Consider the following 25,571-nt stretch of genomic DNA (forward strand, 5'->3'; position numbering starts at 1 on the left):
GTATCAACATGACTCCTATTGTATGTACATATAAATATTTTGAATGAAGGAAGAAAAACCGCGTTACTTAAAATTACCGACACTTTTTTAAATGGTATCGACACATTTTTCTTCCAATCTGGACATAAAGTACCGACACAATATTAGAAAGTGTCGATATAGGTTGTAGACCTATTCGCTCATAAAACCGGTATATTTATACCGGTTATATTACAAAATTATCTATTACATTATAATATGTTGAAAGTGTCCATACTTTTTATAAAAAGGATCGATACTTCTTTTAAAGTTATGTAATTTATGTTTCAATTTTTTTTAAGTATGTTTCATGTTTTCCACCTACAATATTAATTTAATAATTTCATTTGCACAAAAAATTATTTGATTGTTTTGATATTTTATAAAATAATATTTAGAATTTTTTATTTAATAATAATATATATCGTAACGTAAAAAATAAATCATTAGACGCCTATAATTACTAAATTAATATCTTAAAACTCACTCAAAAGATAACCTTAAATTAATGTTTTCCACAGTGAAAAAAGTATAAACACTTTTATAAAAAGGATAGATACTTTACAATATAACCAGTACCTATTACATTATATAAACGATACCTATTACATTATATAAGCGCTACCTATTACATCATATTTTTACCTATTATATTGAAAGTGTCCATACTTTTTATAAAAAGGATCGATACTTCTTTTAAAGTTATGTAATTTATGTTTCAATTTTTTTTTAATAGTGTTTCATGTTTTCCACCTACAATATTAATTTAATAATTTCATTTGCACAAAAAATTATTTGATTGTTTTGATATTTTATAAAATAATTTTTATAATTTTTATTTAACAATATTAACCAAAGATAATAATAAATATGTAATATATATGTTTATTGTTTTTAATTTAATAATATGTAAGTTATGTAATAGGTAGCGCTTATATTTACTTATTTTATAAGTAACCCGATATATTTATACCGGTTATATTACAAAATTATCTATTACATTTTTCAATCGACACTTTTTTAAATCGACACTTTGTTGTGGATATCATCGAAAACAATGCTATAGTCATGTGTTTCGATACATTTGCAAGCAGATGTAATATACATTAGTATTGATATTTCAACAATCCTCAAATGTATATGTACACATAGAAGCAAATATGGAATAACTAATGAAAATATACACACAATATAATCACACCAAAATATAAATACACAAGAATGTTCAAATAATGTACCGACAAACAAAATTAATCCGATGAAAAAGGGTTATTTCTAACGAAGTTCGGAACATTAGAGGCCTTCAACAAATTTTCCAAATACTCTCGTATGTTTCTGCCTTTTTCTGAGGACATACATAAATAATTTCAATTATCAAACTAATGAGGTGCAATTTTACTAACAATAAACTAAATTCGCATAAGCATGAATAAATTTGTGTCATACCTAGAGCATTGTCGTTCGAATGGGAAGCAGCGTCAAAGGTATGTGGACATATGTAATTGTATTTCTATATAAACACATAAGTTGTTAAAATAATCAATGTCTGAACACCTGTTCAACTGGAAAAACATATTGCATAAATGCAACTTACCGGATTATAAATCATTTTTTCCGCTGAATCATCGACCAAAAGTGTATTTAGCTCGTTAAAATCTGGACACGCGTTCCAAACATCATTGAGATCTTTACAGTAGGTAACAGAATCGTATGTTTTGCATTTTTTTTATCATGTTCACAAACAGTCGAACATAAATATATAGGAATCATAGACAACGAAAAGTCAGCAAACTGTAATGACATTCATCTTACCCACACGAATAGAAAATGCTCGGAAAATACAGGTAGTTTCTCAAGTACACGGTCGACGTTATGCCTGAGATTGTAATCAAGTTTGAATGTTAACATTCAAATGTATATTAACGATTTTGACTATAGTAATTCAATTGCTTCAAACATGTTCTAACCTCATCTTTGAAGACCAAAGGGCAACAACAAAATTGTCGACACAAAATTGCATAAATTCAAATAATCCTCTTTTGAGGACAACATCTACAACATGAAGAAAATGAGATTAAAGTTCTACGCTTATATGTTAAAATAATGGATACAAAAGAATAGAATTAAAACCTGCAGGCAGTCTTGGGATGTAGGCAAGGACACCATTGAGATCAAAAATTAAAAGTTTTCTTGAAGGCGGCGTTGCAGACACGATATACTTGTTTGGATCATCATCATCATCATCATCATCGTCATCATCTTCATCGTCAGCTTCATCGTCATCATCATCGTCATCTTCATCGTCAGCTTCATCTTCATTGACCGCTTGGTTGTCCATATCTGTTAAAAGAAAATAAAATAAAGTTCAGAACGTGTAAATGTTAAGAAACATAGATAATGAATTACCTAACTCGTTTGATGTCGTTGACGTAATTCGTTACGCAAAATGGAGACTTCATGTTGCAATGATGAAATATCGGATCGCATTCCACTCACAAGGGAATCAATATGCTCCCGAAAATTAACCATGTATTCCATCACGGTCTTAATTGTGACATCCTCTGCAACTGGAGCTTCTTCCATCATTGCGTCTCCACTTGGTTGCTCTTCTTCATGGCCAACGGGGTCTATTTCCTCCCTCTTTTGATCTAATCCGACCTCCTTGACACGCTTCCAACCGAGTTTTTCAACAAAATCATATCTCGCTTTTTTAATAAATACCATGTCAATCTTGCGGGTTAATCGAACAGGGGCGTCATGCGAAAAATCAACTTCCTTCTTCTTCAACAGATGGGTGATGACACATCCATATGGTAGTGTAGTTGAAATTGTTGCTCCCTTTGTGACCATATATACAATTGTATTAAATATGAGTTTTGCAATGTTTGGAGCCGTTTTGGATTTATACTTTGCTATCCACCAATAATCGCTGTCTCGAAGCGTTGAATGTTTCCCCCCACTAGGCCGGATATACCATGTGAGCATTTTGTGAAACACTCTCGACTCTACATCGAGGTGAATTGGGCTATTTCTAGCAACCCGTTTAATTGTAGACCAATCTACACCATTTTCATCTGAATCCCCTGTATTCGCTACACCTAAACCCTCCGCAATAGTTTCTGGAGATATATATATCCTTCCCCATGACATGTGTATTAATTCCTATTATATTAGTCTTATTAGGCTCGTGCTGTAAGGAAGCATTGTTGTAGAAGACTCTAACTAAGTTGGGATAATATCTTGGTTCTACACCAAGGAATTCAAGCCAACCCCAAGATGTAAATGTGGATTTAAAACTAAATGCATATTTATCATCAAACAAGAAACCCAGGTCAATGACACGTTCGGGACGAATCTTCCTTACTTTAAAACTCGTCTGCCATCTTTGTTTCTCCATATCGGATCTAAAGTTCAGAGTTTCGAAGGACCTGATTTCCTCAGAAGAATCGTTTGTTACAGAAGGAGGTTGTGGTTGAGAAGAACTGGGTTGAGAAGAGCTTTGAGAAAGACCTCGCTTCTGACGCTGACGTTTTGGAGCCATTTTGGTTGGATGCTATTACAATGGAACACAAACACATTCAGGAAAAAAACTCCAATATAGAAATCAATCAAACCCATAAAATATCGATAAATTTACCTGAATATCTGATCGTCACTTATGATAACGCTAGAAGAAAGAGGAAGAGTTATTTTCTGCTTGCTTGCCTTTATGTTTAGGGCTTCTCGATTAAGAGTACTATATATAGTGAACGGTGGAAAAACACTTGATATTTAAATTAGTATCGACACAAACGAAACATTATTTAGACATATTCTCTCATAAAACCGGTATACTTGTACCGGTTAGATTGAAAAATTACATATTACATTATACTTTTGGGTTCGATGTTTTTGGGATTGCCACTTTTTATATATGGATCGACACTTTATGGTTGCACCCTGTTTTCCATTAATTCTGGACCAAAAATATCGACACAAACTAAACAAGTGTCGACACATTATTTAGACATATTCTCTCATAAAACCGGTATACTTGTACCGGTTAGATTGAAAAATTACATATTACATTATACTTTTGGGTTTCGATGTTTTTGGGATCGACACTTTTTATATATGGATCAACACCTTATGGTTGCACACTGTTTTCCATTCATTCTGGACTAAAAATATCGACACAAAATAAAAAAAGTGCCGATACATTATTTAGACATATTCTCTCATAAAACTGGTATACTTGTACCGGTTAGATTGAAAAATTACATATTACATTATACTTTTGGGTTCGATGTTTTTGGGATCGACACTTTTTATATATGGATCGACACTTTATGGTTGCACCCTGTTGGCCATTCATTCTGGACCAAAAATATCGACACAAATTAAACAAGTGTCGACACATTATTTAGACATATTCTCTCATAAAACCGGTATACTTGTACCGGTTAGATTGAAAAATTACATATTACATTATAATTTTGGGTTCGATGTTTTTGGGATCGACACTTTTTATATATGGATCGACACTTTATGGTTGCACCTGTTTTCCATTAATTCTGGACCAAAAATATCGACACAAATTAAACAAGTGTCGACACATTATTTAGACATATTCTCTCATAAAATCGGTATACTTGTACCGGTTAGATTGAAAAATTACATATTACATTATACTTTTGGGTTTGATGTTTTTGGGATCGACACTTTTTATATATGGATCGACACTTTATGGTTGCACCCTGTTTTCCATTCATTCTGGACCAAAAATATCAACACAAATTAAACAAGTGTCGACATATTATTTAGACATATTCTATCATAAAACCGGTATACTTGTACCGGTTAGATTGAAAAATTACATATTACATTATACTTTTGGGTTTCAATGTTTTTGGGATCGACACTTTTTATATATGGTTCGACACTTTATGGTTGCACCCTGTTGGCCATATTGTAAATATGCCTTTTACTTCAAAGTATCAACATGACCCTTAATGTGTATAAGAAACATGTACAACAACATACTGCTAACTTTTCTCATCTCATTCATAATTATATTCACATACAAAAATATAAATCGTATACAAAATTATAAATCTTATACAAAATTAACCCTACATTTACATCATTGCATCCTTTTGTTATTCTTATGTAATATGGCAGCTTTTGTTATCTCCTGTCTTCGTTCATTTTGATTGTGGCTTACGAGATTGTTTAATATTCGTGATCGATCCCAGTCTCCAACAACCTATATTCAAATTGTCAGAACATTAAGTATAGTCAACTACAGCATTCAATCTATGACTTTTAACAATTTTACCACAAACGAATTTTTCTATCTACTTACAAAATCACCAGTTGCCCCTGTAGAACCGATCGATTCCATCCACATCATCACATACATGCCGCAATCATGTCTGTTACAAAATTTGAAAACCACACATGTCAATTATGATGAATACTGCATAAATTAAGCTTTCTATTTGTGATAACATCTCATACCCATTCAATTGCTTATTCTTCTTATGCTCCACAAATTTAAAATTTCTCAAGGGATACTTTCCTAGAGATCCACAGGATTCAACCCAAATGCGTTTCTTATTATAAGAATCTAATATTTTAATCTGCATTAAAATAGAAGAAGTTATGCACCAAAAATATTATGCATTATAATTTACATAATGTCCTTTCATACATACATACATACCAATCTCTTAGAATCCTTCACTCTCTGTTTAGCTGCTTCAGTTGTAAACATATTATCATATATTGTTGCAACACGATCTACCATATCCAACACCAACAAATACCAATGTGAATTATGGTAGTTTATTGTGATCATGATCTGCAACAAATTTCACACCCAATTTGACAAAATTCAACATTCTATATCCGAAAACATCATTTGCAATTGGTATGGTGTCTTACCTTCTCACAGTCGGTGAATTTCACATAGTTATTCAGTATGGGACCCCAGAAGCTAGCAATACCCTCAACACTTTCTTTGCTGTTGGCATCCAACGCCTGCTGCTGCAATTACGCAACAAGCATTATTAATTTACCGTCTATAACACTACTTATCTCCATTTATTAATTTAACTCACCGCTAAGTGGTATGGAAGGTAGCCAATCCTCCGGAGTGACTTCTGAGAATCGTAGCATACTGTCCAGGCGAGCAAATCAATAACCTAACAAAATTAATTACACAATCAGAGCATATTCAATAAGTTTTAACATTTTCTACTTTCTACTTACCACACCGCCAACCCATTCCATAGGCTTCAACGTTGCAACGTCGTATACACTAGCGAATTGATTTCCCATTGATATTACAGAATATCTGTATGAATCATTAGGATTAATATGTTGTCATGAAATATTTAAATATAACTCACAAAGCAATATATTTCACTTACTCCGATTCTAACTCGCTATTCCATAAATAATCACAAATTGCAGCTTCGATGTCATCAATTCCGCTTAGAATATCCGCTTTTTCAACCTACAATTTTGCATACAAATTTTTGTCACAACAACATAATAAAAATCAAATTAAGTTTTTTTTATTCAACTTACCTTCTGCTTCTTCTTCTGGGGTGCAGGACATTCCGAATCCAAATCTGCTGCTATAACACTCTCCGGTGTATAAATGACATCGACTTCCTTCCTCCTCATTTCTTTCATCTCTTCTTCTTCCTCCTCCCTCTTTTCTTCTTCATATTTTTTCAGTTCATCTTATTTTTTTTCTACATAGCTCTTCATCTCTTTTATTTCACCCTTCAATTGATCTCCTTCATCCAAGTATTTATCAACCACCCCCTTCACCCCCGTAAGTTCACTCCTCAATTCCACAACCTCCTTCACCACTCCCTCAAATTTTTCACCCGTCACCATCTTAATATCACCCCTTAACACCCCAACTTTTTTCACCACTTCACCCCTCAACACCTCTACTTCTTTCACCACTCCATCTATTTTTCCTTCCACTACCCCCTTATGCCTCTCAAGTGTATCTTCGACTCTCTCAAGTTTCTCTTCGACTCTTGATTGTCTTTGCATGATTTCAAATTGGATTTTTTTGATATCAGCCAATTCAGACATCAAAATATCGAAGTTACTCTGTTTTCCCTCACCGTCGTCCCACTCACCGTCATCCCCCAATACAACCATCCCTCATTTCTTCTCCTCTGCCTCCACTGCCTCCTCTACATCCTTGCCAATAACCTTCAAAATTAAATTACAATATTAAGACATTGATTATATTCTTAATATTATTTAATTACATTTATTACCCTTTCTTGCTTCTTCGCTCTATCCAACTTCAACTTCACCATCACTCTAACCACCTCTTCCTTCCCCCATGCACGGATGCGTGCCACTCCGGTTCTTTCATAAACCGGCACTGCCTCACAGCCCGACCAAAAATCGAACAGTGCAACCTGAATTTATAATAAAATTTATATTTTTATATAAAAACACAAAAAAAGTTCTTCAACTCATTTACCTCTAAGATTGCTATGCACCCTTTGAGGTATCTCTGGCTGCCCTTTTTAAAGGTGATTATTGATTCAATCAATCTCGAATGGATATATTCAGCCCAATTGAATTCACCCTTCAAGCCTTCATCACAAATGAGCTTCATATGTTCTTTGTTCGTTGACGTATTACCCGTTGGACAAAGAAAGATACCGACAAGGTATAATAGAACTCTGGGCTTCAGCTCATCCCCAACGTAAGATCCACTTTTTATTTCCTCTTCAATTTCAGCATATGTCACCTTATGCTTCAAACCATATTTGGAGGCAAGTGCTTTCCAGTCCTTACTCTTACAGACTTCTACAACACTTTTGCCTTCATTTTCTACCCCCAATACGGCTGCAGCACATGGGATCCCGAGAGGAAATGAAAAAATCACCATATTTAGCAATACATTGTCTGACATCAAATTGCGCCATCAAGGATCGACACAATTCCCTCCGAATAGGTCGATCCCTTACTCCTACCAATGATCCAAAACCTATTTCTCCCAGCACATTCAACTGACCCTTCTCCTTAAGGTGTTTAATTAATAAATTCACCCTTTTAATGCTGCATCTTGTCGACACTTCCTACATTTTTTAACAATATATAATGTTATAGTTCTTATATATTTTGTATCAACGTATTTACAAGTTTAATGAATACCTTATTTTCATGTGCTTTCCTCCGTTCTTTGTATTCTTTACTATCATTCCTTGATTGTGTGATGTAAGGTTCCTTTTCAGCATCACTCATTGAATTCCATTTGGACATCACATCTTTTGTCACCTAATATAAAACATAAACGTTTCTTAATCAATACATTAACACTAAATACTACTCAATGTCAATTTCATTTTACATACCGAACCGCTCTGTGTGCCATCTTCCTTCATCATTTTGCATTCGGCCATACTGTCAACATTTAAAATTTGTAATCAATTTAAAGTTTATCGATACTTTAATCCAATTACCATTTCAACAATAATAACAAAAAGACATTGATACTTACTAGAAGTACATATATCCACCCTTTGGTTGCTTTCGAGTTTCGGCCTCAATTTCAAAGTCATCTGCTCCACCAACAATTTTCCAACCCATTGACTCCATTTTTCCTTCATATATCAGTTTACGCAAATCAAATTATTTTGTTACATACACTTTATTCAATATACAAATATAGATAACTACTCTTGTGGTAAAACGGTTTTCTTCAAAAGAATTTGAATGGCCACACCAAAATGTGTCGGCACATTTATACAACATATAATATCATTTTCTACCTATAATATTTAATAAAAGTATCGACATTTATATTTTTCCTTGAATATCACTTTCTACCTGCAATCGGTCCCAAATGCTTCTTTACTCCAAAACCCCAAACAACATATAAAAACCCTATCGCGATTACTGTAATAATAAAAAATTAGGGTTTCGACAACATACTTTTCGATTCGACTGCAGTAACAAACAAACAAACTTCGCTTTAGAAACGCCTTCTGAAATGCAGCAATAATTACGCTTCGATTTCAAAAACTCGTCTGTTCTATCTATTTTCAGAGGATATTTAGCTTATATTTTCATCGGATATGTTATTTATATTTAATCGATACAAATACAAAAGTGTCGATACTTTTATGTCAGGTGTCGATACTTTCGAAAGGATAATTACCTATTTCTTTGAAAGTGTCGATAATTTATTACACGTACTTACGAAAGTATCGACACTTTCAATATATCCGGTATCATTTTACCGGTTTTATCATTTTGATACCGGTTTTATCATATTTTTACTTGTTATATCGTTGTGGATCGATATATTTTTTTAAAGTATCGACACATTATAGGCGCTAAAACTGTTTCTCTTTTAAATTCACAAAGTGTCGATCCTTATATAAAGTATCGACACTTTTAATATATCCGGTAACCTTTTACCGGTTTTATCATTTTGATACCGATTTTATCATATTTTTACCTGGTATATCGTTTTGGATCGATATATTTTTTAAAAGTATCGACACTTTATAGGATTTAAAACTGCTTCTCTTTTTAAATTCACGAAGTGTCGATCCTTATATTAAAGTACCGACACTTTAAATGTATCCGGTAGTGCTTTACCGGTTTTATCATTTATATATCGGTTTTGTCATAGTTTTACATGTTATATCATTTTGGATCGACACATTTTTAATTTGGATCGACACGAACCGGTAGCACAATTTTTTAATATTTCTTCATGACTTAAACCTACTTTTATAAGTATGGACACTTTTATAAAAATGATATATACTTTTTTTAAAGTTATGTAATTTATGTTTCAATTTTTTTTAATAGTGTTTAATGTTTTCCACCTACAATATTAATTTAATAATTTCATTTACACAAAAAATTATTTGATTGTTTTGATATTTTATAAAATATTATTTAGAATTTAAATTTAACAATATTAACCAAAGATAATAATAAATATATTTTCACAGTGAAATAAGTATGGACACTTTTATAAAAAGGATAGATACTTTACAATATAACAGGTAAAACTATGACAAAACCAGATTCATTATGACAAAACCGGTAAAATTTACTTGATATGTTAAAAGTATGAACACTTTTATAAAAAGGATAGATACTTACCGATAACCAAAGTTTACCGGTTACCAAATTTTTTAATAGTTTTTCATATTTTCTACCTAAAACATTATTAGTTGTCAACATAATAAGTACCGCTAAACCGAATTTATTAAATACATTTTAATGTATCCGATACTGCCATATATTAACAGTATATTAACCCGCACAATTTGAGGAATCACACACGCTAATCCAAAATATATCAGCTCAAATATAATCCCACTTCCTCTGCTTCATATTCTTCATCTGGCGAATGACGGACTATCAGTTAGCACCCACCATGGATCTTTGGACCGACGATAATTCATCTGTTATGGAAGCTTTCATGACCTCTGATCTTCCTTCTATATGGCCTCCTCCGCCTCAATCCTCTGCATCCACTTCCACACCTCCTCCTGCTGCTGCTTCCCTCAACCAAGAGTCTCTCCAGCAGCGTCTCCAATCCCTCGTCGAAGCGGCTCGCGAGAGCTGGACTTACGCCATCTTCTGGCAGTCCTCTTACGATTACTCCGCCGCTACCGTGCTCGGTTGGGGCGATGGGTATTACAAAGGCGAAGAGGATACAGGGAAAGCTAAGTCCAAAGCCTCTTCTTCTTCTTCTCTCGCAGAACAAGAGCACCGTAAAAAGGTGCTTCGAGAACTTAACTCCTTGATTTCCGGATCCACCGCTCCAGCCGACGATGCGGTCGACGAAGAAGTCACCGACACCGAGTGGTTCTTTTTGGTTTCCATGACCCAGTCTTTCGTCAACGGCAATGGGCTTCCGGGACAAGCCTTTTTCAATTCGAGTCCGGTTTGGGTTGTTGGGTCAGACCGGCTGGCGAGCTCTGTCTGCGAGAGAGCGAGGCAAGCTCAGGTTTTCGGTTTAAAAACGATGGTTTGTATACCGTCGGCAAGTGGAGTTGTTGAGTTAGGTTCAACTGAACTTATCACCCAAAGCTCAGATCTGATGAACAAAGTCCGGGTTTTGTTTAATTTCAATATCGGAATTGAAGCTGGTCCTGCCGATCAAGGCGAAAATGATCCTTCTTCACGTTGGATTAGTGATCCGAATCCTGGGGTCGAGTTCAATACTAGCGATCAGCATGAGCAGATTCTGAAGTCACCTCAGTTCTGTGACAACCCAAGTTCCAGTAGTTTAACCGAGAATCCGAGTTCCATCCCTACTGTAAACCATCATCATCAGCAGCAGCAGAATCATCCGCAGGGGCAGATTTTATGCTTGAATTTTTCGGATTATGGCTTTGATCGTAGCAGCAGTGTGAGGAATGGGAATTCATCTTCTCATTTGTTGAAACCAGAAGCCGATGAGATATTGAATTTTGGTGAGAGTAAGCCAGCTGGGAATACAAATTTGTTTTCAGGGAAGAAGAGGTCACCTACTTCAAGAGGGAGTAATGAAGAAGCCATGCTTTCGTTTACTTCAGGTGTAATTTTGCCTTCTTCTGGTGTTGAGAAATCGAGTGGGAGTGCTGGTAATTCAGATCACTCCGATATCGAAGCTTCTTTTGTTAAGGAGGCCAACAGTAGTAGAGTTGTGGAGCCAGAAAAGAGGCCTCGAAAACGAGGGAGAAAACCGGCAAGCGGAAGAGAAGAGCCTCTGAATCATGTTGAAGCAGAGCGTCAAAGAAGGGAGAAGCTTAACCAGAAGTTCTACGCTCTGCGTGCCGTGGTTCCCAACGTGTCGAAGATGGATAAAGCATCACTCTTGGGTGATGCCATTTCATACATCAATGAGCTCAAGTTAAAGCTACAAAATGCAGATGCTGAGAAAGATGAGTTGTACGACCAGTTAGAAACAATGAAGAAACAATTGTCATGTACAGCACCACCAGCACATGATCAAGACAACAGGATGTCTAGCCACCTTGCCAGTAAACTGATAGATTTGGAGATCGACGTGAAAATTATCGGAAGGGATGCAATGATCCAAATCCAATGCAGTAAAAAGAACCATCCGGCAGCAAGGTTAATGGCTGCCTTGAGCGAGTTAGACCTGGAAGTGCAGCATGCCAGTGTATCAGTAGTGAAAGACTTGATGATCCAACAAGCCACTGTGAAGACGGGGAGTCGGTTTTACATGCCGGAGCTAAAGATTGCCCTAACATTGAAGCTCGGAGATGAAAGATAGAGAGTATCGAGCAGAGCTTGATCCGAAACAAGCAACTGGGATCATTGGCTGCATGGATCTGGGACATTTTAAGGCTCCGCTAGCACAAGCTCTGAAAAAATAGTGCTCTTCTAGTTTGTTGGCAATAGTATTTAGTGTAGTTAATAATAATTTGAGGTAATCTTAATCAAGTATGTGTTGAGATTAATGTAAATAGCTTGTAAGGAATTTAACCTGAATGAACAAGTTCTGGTTTGTTGTTACCTTTTAATTGTTCCTGGTACCATTGATGTGCTTGCTACCATTTTTGTCGAGAATGATCTTGTGGGATGTTGATGCTTTTATGTTTTCAATTCAGGATTTGGGCAATTTGGTTCCCTGTTTTTTCTTTGTTACAGTGGAATTTTTTTCTATGCTAGAAATGCACCGACATTTTTTTACAGAAAAAAAATCTTTGTTTTTGATCTCTGAGGATTGCATGTGAAGCCTGTCTTTCTTCATCACTCTTTCCTTCGACGCACAAAAAGGTTTTTTGTTTGCTTCTGGGCTAAAAGGAGATGTGATGATGATCAAGGTGAGGGGGCCAGCGAATAAAAGTTAAACCCCATACTTTGAATACTTGTTCTTCACCCACCCTTCTTGCCATGCAAGCTTGATTTCTATACATGGGGTCAGTTCTATAAATCAAAATTATTGGTTGGAACAAATAGTTTATTACGACGGTTATATAGGTGATTTAACTTTTTTAATTTATCCGAAGATCCTTAATCGGTGAGAAAACAGTCGATAATAAATGAAAATGTTATCTCTATGATGAGATAACATAGAAGTAAACGAGGTTGAGGTGGTTCTATCTCCTCTTTAATTTTGGACGAGAGAATTTATAGTAATTCTTCGTGTTAATGTCAGATGTAAGGTCATAACTATTTGTAGTCTAGCAGGCTAGGTGGATACGATCAGGTGAGGTGACGATAGATTTAACTCTGATGGATCACGTGGTCAGTGAGAGATCATGTCTACTAGTCGTAGTTTTTTAAGAGTTAAATCTTCAAGATCTTTCGTATAGAGACATTCTCTTTACGTTTTCTGAAATTTTCAAAGATGTTGAGTGTTTGAGGCTCTCTTTTCGAAGAAGCTCTTTCGGGATGTTAACTGCGGGAAAATACTCTAGAGGCGTGGAGGGGAGGACAAGAATAGATCATGAAGCTTGATTTCAACGACTTCTGGCCATAACTAGCCTCACTCAATTCCACGTTTACATGGCGCTTTTTGTTTTTAACCATTTTCATTGTAAGTGATAACCAGGATGCTAGCGTCGTTTAATTATTGAACCATAATCCGGAATTCTTTCCTGGTTCAACACAGAATTTTGAAACGCAAGTGTTGAATATCAACAAATAACACGTTTTTCTAATGTTAAGTGAATCACGCCATTGTTGATTAAATAACGGGAATTCATATCATTTTTGGTAAGCTCGGAATAAGAAATTTGTTTACATACAACTGGGATGTCTTAGCCGTATTTTGAAGAGAAAACTGAAGGAAAAGATGACAGAATCAATGTTTTAGAAAACCCACATGTTTTGCATCAGACAAGCTTTCATTATCCTTGTTTTTAGTACATACAAAAGTTTAGTTTAGGAGGCACTCGCTCAGTCTAGAGCATACCTAATATCCAATTGAGATTTACATAAAAATATACAGATTGTCCGTCAAGAATGACAGTGATAAGGTTCAAATTTGATCTTACAAGCCAAATTCTTGAAATCACTTGTGTCAACATTCATCGAAAAAGCTTTCATTACCTGTTTTGGAATAAAAATAAAATGAAAAAAATTCTAACCTTGGATTTTTATTTGGAAATGAGATTAGGGTTCTCTTGCTACACTTATATTCAACTATTAGAAATGTATACATTAAGTATACCTTCTGCTTTCTAAATTGCTTTGGGCTTTAGTTTAGCCCCCACTCCAAGTAGTTGAAAACCTGAAATAAATGCGTCCATCCATATGATGAAATTGAAGTTTATCCTCTCGTATTCTTACACCTCTCCTCCTCACCAGCTTAGGTTCATCCAATTAACTGTATCTTAGTAAAGGCAACGGTGGAGTATACGTCAAAACGTCAATGAGAGTGAAGTGTTTATTTTTAAGATAAAAATATATTAACATTATATAATTAAAATAATAAAAAACTCGTAAATACTGAAAAAAAATACATTTTAAATGCTCATTTCTTATTTTTCTTTTACAATTTTCTAATCTTTTTTTTTTTACTATTTCTGGGTGCGAAGAAAGAAGCGTCGATGAGTGCATTACTTATGGGGAGGACATGTTCTGCGGAAAGATCTTTTTCAAAAGCTTAAATTTGTAATTGAAAAACACAATAAAAAAAAATTGTGCCTTTAAAGTTTCTAAATTTATAAAAAGAAACTGTAATCAACGTCTTCTCTTTTTTTTTAAGGTTTAAATTATATTTTAAAATACGATTTTTAGTGTTTAAATTTTTTTACTAAAAATATGTGTCTAATATTTTTATCGTTATATTTTTAGGTGCTCTTTATGATAATTTTGAGAATTTTTATTTAAAATAAAAAAATAAAAAATTCACAAAAAAACTAATTTTTTTCAAATTAAAAAAAAACAAAATTTTAAAACTTTAGTTTTAGTCATTTTGCCATCGCCGACCACCACCAACTGTTAGGACCGTCGGCGCACCTCATGGCGCAGCGGAAACAAAACTCGACGGTCTCACCAGCGATCTAAGTACGAAAAATTGAAATCGAAAGGAAGAGATGCGAATACTTACAGCGGGTTCCTTGAAAAACAGCAAGGAAAGTAGTGAATTCTGGTGGTGTAGATCGGTTCGAATCGTAAGCCTCCACGAAATCACGTCTCGGCCTCTACTCAGTTCACCCGATTGAGAGCAATTTTGTTTTTCCCCAAAACAGTTTTGAGAGAAAGCTGCTGAAGGTTTTGTGTGTGTTCTCCCCAAAACGGCTGCTAGACCTAACACACCCTTTTATAGCCAAGTTACCCTAGTCATATTAGGGTTATTATTATTTTAAATTAATTAAATCTATATTTAATTAATTAGAATTTAATAATCCTTTTATATCCAAGTTACCCTAACCATATCAGGGATTTTATTATTTCAAATTAATTAAATCTATATTTAATTAATTGAAATTAAATATTCGGGATTATTAAAATATATATACTTAATTAACTCTAGATATATTTTAGTAACGTACAACAAATTGTACATTTTTGCTCGTTTCAATCTTATGGTGTGACCCGGTAGGTTCTTTTAACATTAGAAGTAATTATTATAACAATTCTAATATTACATACAATGAGTGACATCTAGCAATATATCATTGTCACCTAAGTTACAAGAAAATATGATTCGATATATCATCTTGGTGATTAACTCTTTTATGTATTATATCCTTATGTCCTTTATATCTAGAATAGGCACAAGTCTTGGAATAGTCACACTTGTATAGCCCATCTATTGTTTCTTGATTTCTAGAGTAGACTTTAATTAACGAATAGTTTATGATATCTCATATCAACTTATTCGAGCATGGCTATGCGTTTCTAGTCTTACTCAATCAAGTGGCCTATGATATATTTCCTATTATGTAGGAAGGACATATCATATCTTAATCATACATATCCACTACATATATTGAGATATATTCAATAACAGTCTTTATAGAGCAACCAATTACGGAGCCTGTTTAGCTGCATCAAAACATACAATAATATATGTTGGGATAGTATTGATCTCAAGTCTGAGGATCATACATATAGCCATCACCATTAGTAATGTTAAGACTGTCACATAATAATCCAAGATATATGCTCATGGTGGGTCAATCCAATACATTGTTCTCTAACAATATAATCATGTATTAATTATGACATCTCTATGTCAATGACAACTCGTTGTCATCAATCAATAACATGTTAGTCTTGAGCGTATTATTATTGTCCATGCCCATAATAATACTTGACTAGGGATCTTTTAATAATAACAATTATGTCATTATATGGAATTTATTATCTTCTAGTTTATGTTAAACACATATATATAACTGAAAATAATAGCGGCAATGCCTTTATTCAATAAAATCGGTAAATAAAAGTATTGTTACAATCATCATATGATTGGTCTTTGGGCATACTCTAACAATCTCCCACTAGCACTAAGACCAATCACTCACATATCTAATACCGAGTGACTCAATGTGATGATCATGCCTATGTTGTGTAAGAGGCTTCGTTAAGGGATCAGTAATATTGTCATCCGTGTGTACTCTACATATTTCCACATCTCCTCGATCAATGATCTCTCGAATGAGATGAAAGCGTCTAAGAATATGTTTGGATCATTGATGAGATATGGGTTCCTTTTCTTGTGTAATGGCTCCACTATTGTCACAACGGAGTTCTACAGCATCTGATATGATGGGAACAACCCCTAATTCCATTATAAATTTCTTGATCCAAACAACTTCTTTTGCTGCTTCACTAGCTGCAATGTATTCAGCCTCTGTTGTAGAATCAGCTACTGTGTCTTGCTTCAAACTTTTCCAGCTCACAGCACCTCCATTAAGACAAAACACAAAACCCGATTGCGATCGTGAGTCATCCTTGTCAGTTTGGAAGCTGGCATCAATATAACCTTTTATAGAAAGCTCTTCCTCTCCTCCATAGACAAGAAATTTATCCTTAGTTCTTCTTAAGTACTTAAGGATATTTTTAACCGCAACCCAATGATTTTCACCAGGGTTCACTTGATACCGACTTGTCATGCTTAAAGCATACGATACATCTGGTCGAGTACATATCATGGCATACATGATAGAACCAATAGCTGAAGCATATGGAATCTTATTCATTTGTTCTCTTTCTTATGGAGTTGAAGGACACATTTCCTTCGAAAGAGAAATGCCATATCTCATAGGCAAAAATCCTTTCTTGGATTCTTCCATACTGAACCTTTCAGCACTTTGTCTATATATGTACTTTGACTTAGACCTAGAAGTCGTCTTGATCTATCTCTATAGATCTTAACTCCTAAGATATACGCTGCCTCACCCAAATCTTTCATAGAAAAACAACTTAACCAAGTCTTAACAGAATGTAAAGTAGGTATATCATTTCCTATGATGAGTATGTCGTCTACATACAAGATTAGGAAAGAAACAATGCTCCCACTAGCCTTCTTATAAACACAATGCTCATCTTCATTTCTGATAAAACCAAACTCTTTGATTGCATCATTGAAACGAAGATTCCAACTTCGAGAAGCTTACTTTAGTCCATAAATAGACCTCTGTAGCTTACAAACCTTTCCAGTATTTCCTGGAAAGACAAAACCTTCTGGTTGTGTCATATACACATCCTCTTCAAGTTTTCCATTAAGGAAGGCGATTTTGACGTCCATTTTCCATATTTCATAATCATGGAATGCAGCTATTTCGAATAGGATCCGGATGGACTTAAACATAGCTACAGGGGAGAATGTTTCGTCATAGTCTACACCATGAGCTTGTCGAAAACCTTTAGCGACTAATCACCCCTTGTATGTTTGTACATTACCATCTATGTCGGTTTTCTTCTTGAAAACCCATTTACACCCAATAGGTTTGACCCCTTCAGGTGGTTCAACCAACGTCCATACTTGGTTTACTAACATAGAATCCATCTCAGATCTCATGGCTTCAAGCCATTTCTCAGAGTCTGGGCTAGACACTGCCTCTTGATAAGTCCTGGGCTCATCTTGATCCATAAGAAGAACATCTCCATGTGTCGTAAGGAGAAATCCAAATCTCTCAGGTGCACGATGTTCTCTTGTGGATCTACGCAGTGATTGTATTTCTAAATCTGTTGAATGCTCCTTAACAACTTGTGAAACATGCTCAACTTCAGGTTCATTTATTTGTTGTTCTTGAACTTCTCCAAGTTCAATATTTCTACCATTCCCTTTCTTTGAGAGAAATTCTCTTTCGAGAAAAACTCCTGTTCGAGCAACAAACACTTTGTTCTCGTTAGGGTTGAAGAAATAGTATCCCTTAGTTTCTTTAGGATATCCAACAAATATACACTTATGAGATTTAGGTTCGAGCTTTGTAGACATATGATGTTTTATATAAGCTTCACAACCCCAAATCTTCATAAAAGACATACTGGGACGTTTTCCAGTCCATATCTCGTATGGTGTCTTTTGAACCGATTTAGATGGAACACGATTTAGTGTGAAAGCGGCTGTTTCAAGTGCATGTCCCCAAAAAGAATTCGAAAGATCACTATGACTCATCATCGATCGAACCATGTCTAACAGTGTTCGATTTCTTCTTTCAGAAACTCCATTCCACTGTGGCGTACCAGGTGGTGTAAGCTGTGAGACAATCCCACATTCTTTTAGGAGTTCATCAAACTCTATGCTTAAGTATTCTCCACCTCGATCTGATCGGAGTGCCTTAATACTCTTTCCTAGTTGATTTTGTACTTCATTTTTAAATTCCTTAAACTTTTCAAGGGCTTCAGATTTATGGCGCATAAGATAAATATACCCATACCGACTGAAGTCATCGGTAAAAGTAATGAAGTAATAGAATCCACCTCTGGCTTGTGTATTCATTGGTCCACATATATCACTATGTATTAACCCCAATAAATCACTTGCTCGCTCACCTTTACTATTAAAAGGAGCTTTAGTCATTTTTCCCAATATGCAAGATTTGCATACATCATATTGTTCGAAAACAAATGAATCTAAGAATCAATCTTTATGGAGTTTTGATATGCTTCTCTCACTTATATGGCCTAAACGACAATGCCAAAGATAAGTTTGATTCGAGTCATTTGTTTTTGATCTCTTAGTATTTATGTTATAAATGGTGTTATCTTGATCCAAAATATAGAGACCATTAACCAATTGTGTCGAACCATAAAAAACACTATCGAGATAAAAAGAACAACAATTATTCTTAATAATAATCTCAAAGCCAATCTTGTCCAAACAAGAAATAGAAATAATGTTCTTAGTCAAACTAGGCACATAATAACAATCCTCTAAATTTAAATCAAGTCCACTAGGCAAAGATAAAACATATGTCCCTATAGATAATGCAGCAACTCTTGCTCCATTTCCCACTCGTAGGTCCACGTCTCCTTTAGCCAGATTCCTTCTCTTTTGCAGTCCCTGTACAGAAGTACAAATATGAGAACCACAACCGGTATCTAATACCCAAGAAGTATATGTTGACAAATTAACATCAATAACATAAATACCTGAAACAAACATTCCGTTTGCTTTTGCCTTCTTGACTTCTTCAAGGTAAAACATGGTAGTTTCTCTTCCAGTGTCCGGTCTTATCGCAATGGAAACATTTTCCTTCTTTGCTAACTCCCCCTTTGCGTTTCAATGCATTTTTACATTTTGGTTTGGTCTTACCATTTCCCTTAGACTTTGCCATTACCTTTTTCTTTCCCTTTTCTTTGTCCTTGTGGACTATCAGAATGGGCTTAGGTCCAACCTTTTTCATGTTACTTTCAGCAGTTCGTAACATGCCAAGTAACTGTGGCAAAGTTTTGTTAATTTCATTCATGTTGAAATTAAGGACAAATTGGCTAAAGCTATCTGGAAACGATTGCAAGATAACATCGGTAGCCAATTCATCTTTGAGAGGAAATCCTAACTTTTCCAACGTTTGGATGTAGCCCATCATCTTGATGACATGAGCTCCTACAGGAGTTCCCTCTGCCATTTTGCATTGAAATAGAGCTTTAGAGGTCTCATATCTCTCTTGACGTACTTGCCCTTCATATATTTCTTTGAGATTTTGAATCATCTCATATGGAACCATGTCCTCATGTTGCGTTTAAAGCTCAGGAGTCATGGTGGCAAGCATTAGACATCCAACATCTAACATATCATCCATATGTTTCTTGAATTTGTCTTTGTCAGCTTTTGAAGCATTAGCTGTCGGTTCATCAGGAACAGGTTCCTCAATGACATATTCCTTCCTTTCCTGTTTGAGAACAATTCTCAAATTACGAAACCAGTCAAGGAAGTTTATGCCATTAAGTTTATCCTTCTCAAGGAGTGATCGCAGTGATAAAGTGTTGTTTGCCATTAAATCTGCAACAATGGAAATATTAAAGTAAGTAAATTTACCGAATTAAAATTTATAAATAGGACTTTATTTACAAATTACTCCCACTATTTTATTCAAAATTAAAAACCCTCTTTGTTTTAATTTCGGAAAAATTCAACGAAAATTTTTCTAGTGGGTGAGGATACATAATACATCAATTTCCTAAATCAGCTTTGGCTTTTCTTTTAGGATAGTGATTATTTAGGTAAGTAACACTTGACTAGTTACATATCATGTAACTCCTCACTTTTGGTGAACAACTTTTGTTCAAGTCATCTCATGACTTATCCAAATATTTAACCTCTAGGTTTCTAATCCTATTAGAATAACCTAGCTAAGTTATTACCAATATTTCAACTGGTGAATATCACTTGCTTATTCTTCGCGTTTAACCAAGATAGATTTATGTGCCAATGCTTTGGAAAAGCCCACACAATATCGATCAAAGCCTTAACGAGGGTAAATATTGGACGGTTAAGTTAACTTAGATTATAAAGAGGGATTTGCGTAATTATCTCATCATTGTTCATTTTAATATTAGGCCCTTATTGATCTCATCATATTTATTCTTATTATATCATTTGATGCATTGCATACATAACAAATATAACAATAAATAAGATGCAATGGTTATAGCCCAAAACAATGACTAAGGTGGCCCATCCCAAGCCAATGGGAGAACCAAGAACCCTAAAGACTAAGACTACTCTCTAGGCATCTTCTCGCCATTCTTCTGCTCCTTGTGAATCTTCATAGATTTACAATTTTAAAAGAAACTCGTTTTACATACGAGGGAGTAAGATGAGAAGAGAAATACAACAGAGATATAGAAAGACACGACTCGCAGACCGTATTTCAAAATAAACCATTGTGAATTGAACAAGGGCTATAACAATGTATATCAAACACCGTGCAAAACAAACATATCATATATATATACACATTGTTACGCCTTTGTTAAAATATTAATATGGGCTTTCAATTTGTACTGCTGATAAGGGGTCAAGGGGCGGAGCCCCTAGCACGCTTAGGACGTCGCGGTACGGTCGGCAGGATTTTTTTGAAAAACAGTGCTTCTCTTTCTATGGAAAAACTTCACGATTTGATAACAATTATCAACAGAATCGTTCTTTTGGGATTTTCAATCCCCAAAGCTTTTCTGCATCGAAACAACCATTGTTCCACTGCTAAATGCGATCTGCTATCGCACTCCTATAGATCATCCAGTAATAAATCGATTGATAAACATATTAACAAATTAATCGTTATGGGTATCGATTCGAACAATGATATCAACATATTTACCGAAATCGATAAAACTAGAACATGCATCTCATACATATCGCATCAACTAAAAATTTAACCCAAAATCAGATCGTACAAGTGGCTCTGATGCCACTGTTAGGACCGTCGGCGCACCCCATGGCACAGCGGAAACAAAACTCGACGGTCTCACCAGCGATCCAAGTACGAAAAACTAAAATCGGAAGGAAGAGATGCGAATACTTACAGCGGGTTCCTTGGAAAACAGCAAGGAAAGCAGTGAATTCTGGTGGTGTAGATCAGTTCGAATCGTAAGCCTCCACGAAATCACGTCTCGGCCTCTACTCAGTTCACCCGATTGAGAGCAATTTTGTTTTCCCCAAAACAGTTTTGAGAGAAAGTGGCTAAAGGTTTTGTGTGTGTTCTCCCCAAAACGGTTGCTAGACCTAACACACCCTTTTATAGCCAAGTTACCCTAGTCATATTAGGGTTTTTATTATTTCAAATTAATTAAATCTATATTTAATTAATTAGAATTTAATAATCCTTTTATATCCAAGTTACCCTAATCATATCAGGGATTTTATTATTTCGAATTAATTAAATCTATATTTAATTAATTGAAATTAAATATTCGGGGATTATTAAAATATATATACTTAATTAACTCTATATATATTTTAGTAACGTGCAACAAATTGTACATTTTTGCTCGTTTCAATCTTAGGGTGTGACCCTGTAGGTTCTTGTAACATTAGAAGTAATTATTAGAACAATTCTAATATTACATACAATGAGTGACATCTAGCAATATATCATTGTCACCTAAGTTACAAGAAAATATGATTCGATATATCATCTTGGTGATTAACTCTTTTATGTATTATATCCTTATGTCCTTTATATCTAGAATAGGCACAAGTCTTGGAATAGTCACACTTGTATAGCCCATCTATTGTTTCTTGATTTCTAGAGTAGACTTTAATTAACGAATAGTTTATGATATCTCATATCAACTTATTCGAGCATGGCTATGCGTTTCTAGTCTTACTCAATCAAGTGGCCTATGATATATTTCCTATTATGTAGGAAGGACATATCATATCTTAATCATACATATCCACTACATATATTGAGATATATTCAATAACAGTCTTTATAGAGCAACCAATTACGGAGCCTGTTTAGCTGCATCAAAACATACAATAATATATGTTGGGATAGTATTGATCTCAAGTCTGAGGATCATACATATAGCCATCACCATTAGTAATGTTATGACTGTCACATAATAATCCAAGACATATGCTCATGGTGGGTCAATCCAATACATTGTTCTCTAACAATATATAATCATGTATTATTTCTGACATCTCTATGTCAATGACAACTCGTTGTCATCAAATAATAACATGTTAGTCTTGAGCGTATTATTATTGTCCATGCCCATAATAATACTTGACTAGGGATCTATTAATAATAACAATTATGTCATTATATGAACTTTATTATCTTACAGTTTATGTTAAACACATATATATAACTGAAAATAATAACGACAATGCCTTTAATCAATAAAATTGGTAAATAAAAGTATTATTACAATCATCATATGATTGGTCTTTGGGCATACTCTAACACCAACACCGCAATTAACCGAATACCCAACGACGTGTGACCGATCAACGACCTACGACCAAAACCATTATACTTTCGCAACCGATCGAACAACTAAAAATAATAAAAATGAATTTTTTTTATTAGGGTTTAGTTCCCTAAAAATTCTTTTGGCCATGGTAATTGGTTGGACGTGGCTGTCAGTCGTTTGGTCGGCCGTGGCAGTTGACCTTTGGCAGTTTGCATAGGAAGAGAACACTAGGGGAGAAGGGAGAGTGGGAGGGAGAGGGAGATTTGTTTTTATATATAAAAATATTTTATTATTAATAAATTAAAAAAATATAACGGTAAATACCTAAAATATAATGGAGAAACATTAGTCACATGTTTTTAATGAAAAATATTTAAGCATTAAAATGTTTTTGAGTACATAGTTTAAACACTTATTTTTGTATTAATCATTTTTTGTTAACCAAAATCGAAAATTCTAACACATGTTGTCACGTAACATAAGAGCAGCCTCAGCTGAATTTCACTTCTCTAAATAAATTTCTTAATATTATTTTTAATTAATGTTAAAATAAGTAATTTTCCACCATAGCCCACAAAGTAAAGAACCTGGGGCCAATTTTTTTCTCATTAAAATGCCTTTGTAAAATATGTCGTTAATTCTTACCAAGGAAACAAATGCTGTCGCCGCCATTTAAGACGACGACAACAACAATAACAAAATCATATTCTCATATGTAATGGGGTAAGGGGGAGGTAGGGTAATAGGTTGCCCCTAACGCCAGGTTGAGAGCAGTTTCTGTGGGAGACCTCCTGCAGTTAGAAAATTAAAAATAAAGATAAAATGTAATGCATGTATAAATAAATAAATAAATACATAGTTGAATAGTCTTCATATGCAGTCTTCATATGCGCGTCTGTAATGGGAAGTAATCCCTGTAAATAAATCCCTGCGTAAAAATCTATGCATAAAGACAGAAAAGTAAGACCCGGCTAAATTTTAAAAAAGAGGTAACCTGAAGAGAATGATACAAAGAAGTCAACGATAGCAAGCTATGAGAAAGAATAAAGTCAAATGGGTTAACACCTAAATTAAGACAACATTACTATGCTACCCTAGTTCTAAGCCTTCATAAATTCCAATGACAGTAACATATATAAAGTAGAAGTCATGGAAATTACTTCAAAGACATTAAAAAAGAAGACAGAGATGTTACACCCTATGTCTGTGACCCGCACTACTCGGCTATCCTGGTCTTAAGTCTTCATACTTTCCTATCAGAGGTCATGTCCTCGGTAAGGGCTAAATCCTTCAAATCAGATCTCAAGCAGTCTTTCCACTTCCGCCTTGGTCGTCCTCTCCTTCTGACCGCATCCGACGGTTGTCGCCTAAGGACATGCCCAAACCACCGTAGTCTTCCCTCCCTCAATTTTTCGGATACAGATACCACCCTCAAGGACATCCTAATAGCAGAGTTTGGTGTCATGTCCCACAGAGTCTTACCACATGTCCATCGAAACATTCTCATTTCTGCGGCCTCCATCCTCCTTACATGATTCTTCTTGATTGCCCAACATTCTGATCCATACAGCAGCGCTGGTCTTATTGTCATTCTATAAAATTTTCCCTTAAGTTTTAGAGGCACCTTCTTGTCACACAAAACTCCAGTAGCAGCCATCCACTTTAGCCATCCCGCTTTTATACGGTGTGTAATATCATAATCTATACCCCATCTTTATGTATCATAGACCCTAGGTACTTGAAACAATCCTTTGAGGGGAGAACGTGTCCTTCTATGCATACTTTTACATCTTCATCGTTTTGGTTCCCACTGAAGTTTGAACATAAATACTCTATCTTTTTAATATTGATCCTTAGACCTTTTTTTCTAAAGCAGTCTTCCAGATAATCAGTCTACTATTCAGTTCAATTTTTTATATTATTTAAGCAAAAATGCTGAATCCAACAACAAACCATGAACCATTTAATGCTAATTAATGTGAGTTTGTTGTAAGATTTTATAGGCCGCAGTAGTCTTCCACTTCATTCCAAGTTTAACAGCGCCACTTTTGGCTAACAATTTATTTTCCTCTCTCTCTCTCTCTCTATATATCCAAGTTTGAAAATTATCTTTTACATGTGAACTCATTGACTAAGGAAGAAGTAAAAGTCAAAAGGTTCGCCAAAAGATGGTTATGAAGTGGACCTACATCCACACAGCAAAAAGAAAAAGA

The 25,571-nt window shown here is 34.8% G+C and overlaps 1 protein-coding gene across 1 annotated transcript; it reads left to right on the forward strand.

Annotated features, from left to right (window-relative positions):
• Window positions 1-10,384: 10,384 nt before the first annotated feature.
• LOC120165006 (transcription factor MYC2-like) lies at window positions 10,385-12,539 on the forward strand. Its single transcript, XM_039174610.1, has one exon. The coding sequence runs from the start codon at window positions 10,418-10,420 to the stop codon at window positions 12,293-12,295; it is 1,878 nt and encodes a 625-aa protein (XP_039030541.1). The 5' UTR covers window positions 10,385-10,417; the 3' UTR covers window positions 12,296-12,539.
• Window positions 12,540-25,571: the final 13,032 nt, after the last annotated feature.

The sequence above is a fragment of the Hibiscus syriacus genome, unplaced genomic scaffold (genome assembly GCF_006381635.1).
Source record: "Hibiscus syriacus cultivar Baekdansim isolate YM2019G1 unplaced genomic scaffold, ASM638163v2 tig00111566_pilon, whole genome shotgun sequence".
Taxonomy (NCBI): Eukaryota; Viridiplantae; Streptophyta; class Magnoliopsida; order Malvales; family Malvaceae; genus Hibiscus; species Hibiscus syriacus.